Genomic DNA, 3,846 nt, shown 5'->3' with positions numbered 1-3,846 from the left:
TCATCATGGAACCTATCAAACATATTTCATCACCTTAGTTAATACTGTCTTTAGCAACATGAAGGAACCAAGATGTTTGTAGGAAGAAGGATGACAGTTACATGGCAGGTGGAGCATGAAAGGTGCAAGGAAGCATATCAACACAGAGAAAGAATATAGAAGAGGGCTCCGTGGAATACCACGGATGCTCAGTCATTAATCAAAATAACTTGGCTGATTCACTGTTTCCAATCATTCTCTCTGAACATTAATTCACAACCAATATAAGAAATTGATAAAATGTTACTGAGTAAATTACTGAATTATGGATAAGATAAAGAGAATTATGCTGGATGAATAAATGTAATGCTTTAAAAACATTTTCTATATCTAATTTTTAATTAATATGTGGATATAGGAGGGTGATGTTAAAAAACATTAAATATCTAAGGTCCATCAAAAAGTCCATAATTTATTGATGAGGTGTGAGTACTAATTTGTGAAACACTTTTTTCAGGGACTTTTTCACTTCCTTGTTTCTTAGGGAATAGATTAGCGAATTGAGCATGGGAGAGACGATGTTATTTAAGATCTGCACTATGGCCCCAAGCAAGGGGTTGGGAGTGGGCTGCAGGTAGATGATAATTACAGGTCCATATGCACAGAGGATGGCAGTGAGGTGGGCACTGCAGGTGGAGAAGGCTTTCTTCCTGCCCTCTGTGGATCGGATCTTCAAAATAGCAATCCCAATATGTGTATAGGAGACACAGACAATGAACCAAAGCATTAAAGCCAGAAAGCCAACAGCAGTGGAACCCACGGTCTGGGCCTGTGAAGCATCTTCACAAGCCAGAGGCAAGACAGCAGGGATGTCACAGAAGAAGTAGTCCACCTGATTTGGACCACAATAGGTCAGTCTGAAAGTGAAGGAGGTCAGGATGGACGCATGAACAGAGCCCACTGACCAGGCTCCCAGGACCAAACCCACACAGACTCCAGGTCTCATGATGAGCCTATACCGCAGGGGGTGGCAGATGGCCACAAAGCGGTCATAGGCCATCACTGAGTAGAGGCAGCCTTCCGTAGATCCCAGGAAGTGGTAGAAGAAGAGCTGTGTGGCACAGCCCCTGTATGAAATGGCCCGGTTCTGGCCAGAGAGATAGAGCAGCATCTTGGGACAGGTCACTGAAGGGAAGAATATATCAAATCCAGACAGCAGTCCCAAGAAGAAGTACATGGGGGTGTGAAGGGCAGAGGAAGAAAGGATTGCTGTTAGGATGAGTAAATTGCCGACCAGGGTGAAGAGGTAAATGAACAAGAAGATGACAAAGAGCACAGACTCCACTCCCTGGGTCTGAGGGATTCCCAGCAGGATGAATTCACTCAGCTCCGTGTGGTTCCTCATGTTCCTTCAGGGCTGGTCTGGAGAGAGACAAAACTCGTGAAAGCGTGAACTTGGCAGCTGGTTTGAGACAGACACAGTATGAAACATTGATCATTCAGATCACTGTTTTTTTTTGTTGTTGTTATTCAGACTAATAGAAATTCTTCCAAAGTTATCTGAGGACTAATAATGAACATCTTGCCTTCATAGTTCAAGATATTCCATTCTTTGGTGAAAAGGGACGGAAAACTAAAGGAATATAGTACTGTGACCTGCTCATGAATTCAGAGAATAAAGATCTCAGCTCTGCACAGATGAACAGTTTAATATCCATTCACACCCATGATGCCTGGAAGTCAGGCCAGCCTGGTTTCTCGAGACTTTGTCCACAGACACAGCAAGCCCAGTTTGATCCACACAGGAAAGTTTGCACACCCATAACCTCTTGGAGAGAGTGTAATGAGGATATGAATTAGGACTTGGGTTTCCTGAGTGGTTACATCATTATTTCTAGATGTTAGCATATTCTTGATAGTCTTGTTCTTTTTTAAAAAAAAGAAATGTTGTAGTTTGGTATATCCAGAACTTAATTGTTTACTGGTTGATTGTTTAGCTGTTTTATAGAAAGCAGGTTTTTTTTTTATCTCCCTGCATTTATGTCATATATGCAAATAGAGGCATGAGATATTTCATCATTTTTACACTGATACATTTTGAATTACTGCAATTATGGTATTTCAGTTCTAAAACTTTTGTTTTTCATGCCTCAAAATAAAAATTTACTTTGATTTTAATAAGCAAACGATGTAAGATCTATCCTTTTAGATTTAACTCTTGCAGAGTTCAACTGCAGATGGCTAAGATTTGTAATTCTTGCATCACAGAATTAAAGAATTAAAGTAAGCATGTCCAAAGTAATATTTAAAAATCAATATTTTTTAAATAAAAAATCGAGAGTAATTTTTAAAATCATTACCCCCCATTTCTTACAAGTATACTTAAGAGTAGGAGAGTTGGGGCCGGAGCAATAGCACAATGGGTAGGGCGTTTGCTTTGCACGTGGCCAACCTGGGTTCGATTCCCAGCATCCCATATGGTCCCCTGAGCACTGCCAGGGGTGATTTCTGAGTGCAGAGCTGGGAGTAACCCCTGTGCATCGCCAGGTGTGACCCAAAAAGCAAAAAAAAAAAAATGATGTAGGAGAGTAAGAGGACAGCTCAGGGTTTTTACTTGGTGAAGTGTCACTTGCATTACTGATAATTGCATCACTATTCAGTGGGGAAGAGAACTTAATAGAGTTAATATGGAGATAGTAACGGCAGTTCAGCGGGTCAAGCCCCCAGCAGCCTCTTGGTTCCACAATCCAAACTCGCCGCCATACCCGCAGCCTGACTCCACTGTCTCAGGACAGACCTGAATGAGATATAATCTGCTGAAAATTCTGGTATGCGAGTTTTGTGACTGAAATCCCCAGGGTTTCTCAAAGTTGGGATGGGATACCACCCCCCACTTCCCAGTATTTCTGGAAGCACTGGCTGGCAGTCACCCCCACGAACCAACTCCAGTGCTACCATGTAAACTCTGCTATGGGCCTTGCTTCAGAGACTCATAAATAAATCTCGAAACAGATCAAAAGCTGCGGTTAATCTCGGACTCATGCAAGGCTAAACAGACCAGGGTAAATCAGAGGTGGGGCAGGTCAGCCTGGTGCCCCACCAAGCCAAGTCCCTGGCAGCCGCTTGCTTCCACAGTCCAAAATCGCCACCACCTCCCTTTACTTCTGGACGCCTCAGCAGTCACATCCACACCCCAAAACTACCACCCAGTTAAAAAGTTACTTCAGCCTTACTGCCCCAATAAAAATACTGAATGCCCTGAACAAACACAATGACCTCTTAGTATCTGTATTGCAAACCATAATGCACAAAAGAAAAAGGAGAGAGAAAGAAGGAAAGTGCCTCTCATAGAGGGAGGCTGGGAGTGGGGTGGTGGGGTATTGGGGGATTGTGGGAGGGAAGCAGGGGACATTAATGGTGGGAAATATACACTGGTGGAGGGATGGGTGCTGAATCATTGTATGACTGAAACCCAATTATGAAAAACTTTATAATGATCTGTCTCACAAATATTCAATTAAAAATTTATTTAAAAAAAGTAATGTGTAGTTCATGCCCACTACAGTCAGCAGTACCCCTACATTAAAAAAATAAAACAACCCAATTCAGTTATATATATAACACCTATATATATATACACACACATACACACACATATATATTTGAGTGTGTGTATGTGTGTGGGGGAGCTGGAATGATAGCACAGCATCTGCCTTGCATGCAGCTGACCCTGGTTCGATTCCTCCACTCCTCTCAGAGAATCCGACAAGCTACTGAGAGTATCTAGCCCGCACAGCAAAGCCTCACAAGTTGCCCGTGACGTATGTGATATGCCCAAAACACCAACAACAAGTCTCACAATTTGTT

The 3,846-nt window shown here is 42.4% G+C and overlaps 1 protein-coding gene across 1 annotated transcript; it reads right to left on the bottom strand.

The window, feature by feature from the left end:
• Window positions 1-451: 451 nt before the first annotated feature.
• LOC130024438 (olfactory receptor 148-like) lies at window positions 452-1,384 on the bottom strand. Its single transcript, XM_056115190.1, has one exon. The coding sequence runs from the start codon at window positions 1,382-1,384 to the stop codon at window positions 452-454; it is 933 nt and encodes a 310-aa protein (XP_055971165.1).
• Window positions 1,385-3,846: the final 2,462 nt, after the last annotated feature.

This window comes from Sorex fumeus, unplaced genomic scaffold (assembly GCF_029834395.1).
Source record: "Sorex fumeus unplaced genomic scaffold, SorFum_2.1 ptg000028l, whole genome shotgun sequence".
NCBI classification, from domain to species: Eukaryota; Metazoa; Chordata; class Mammalia; order Eulipotyphla; family Soricidae; genus Sorex; species Sorex fumeus.
The sequence above is the reverse complement of the archived record's forward strand: the minus strand, read 5'-3'. Positions and strand labels throughout refer to the sequence as shown.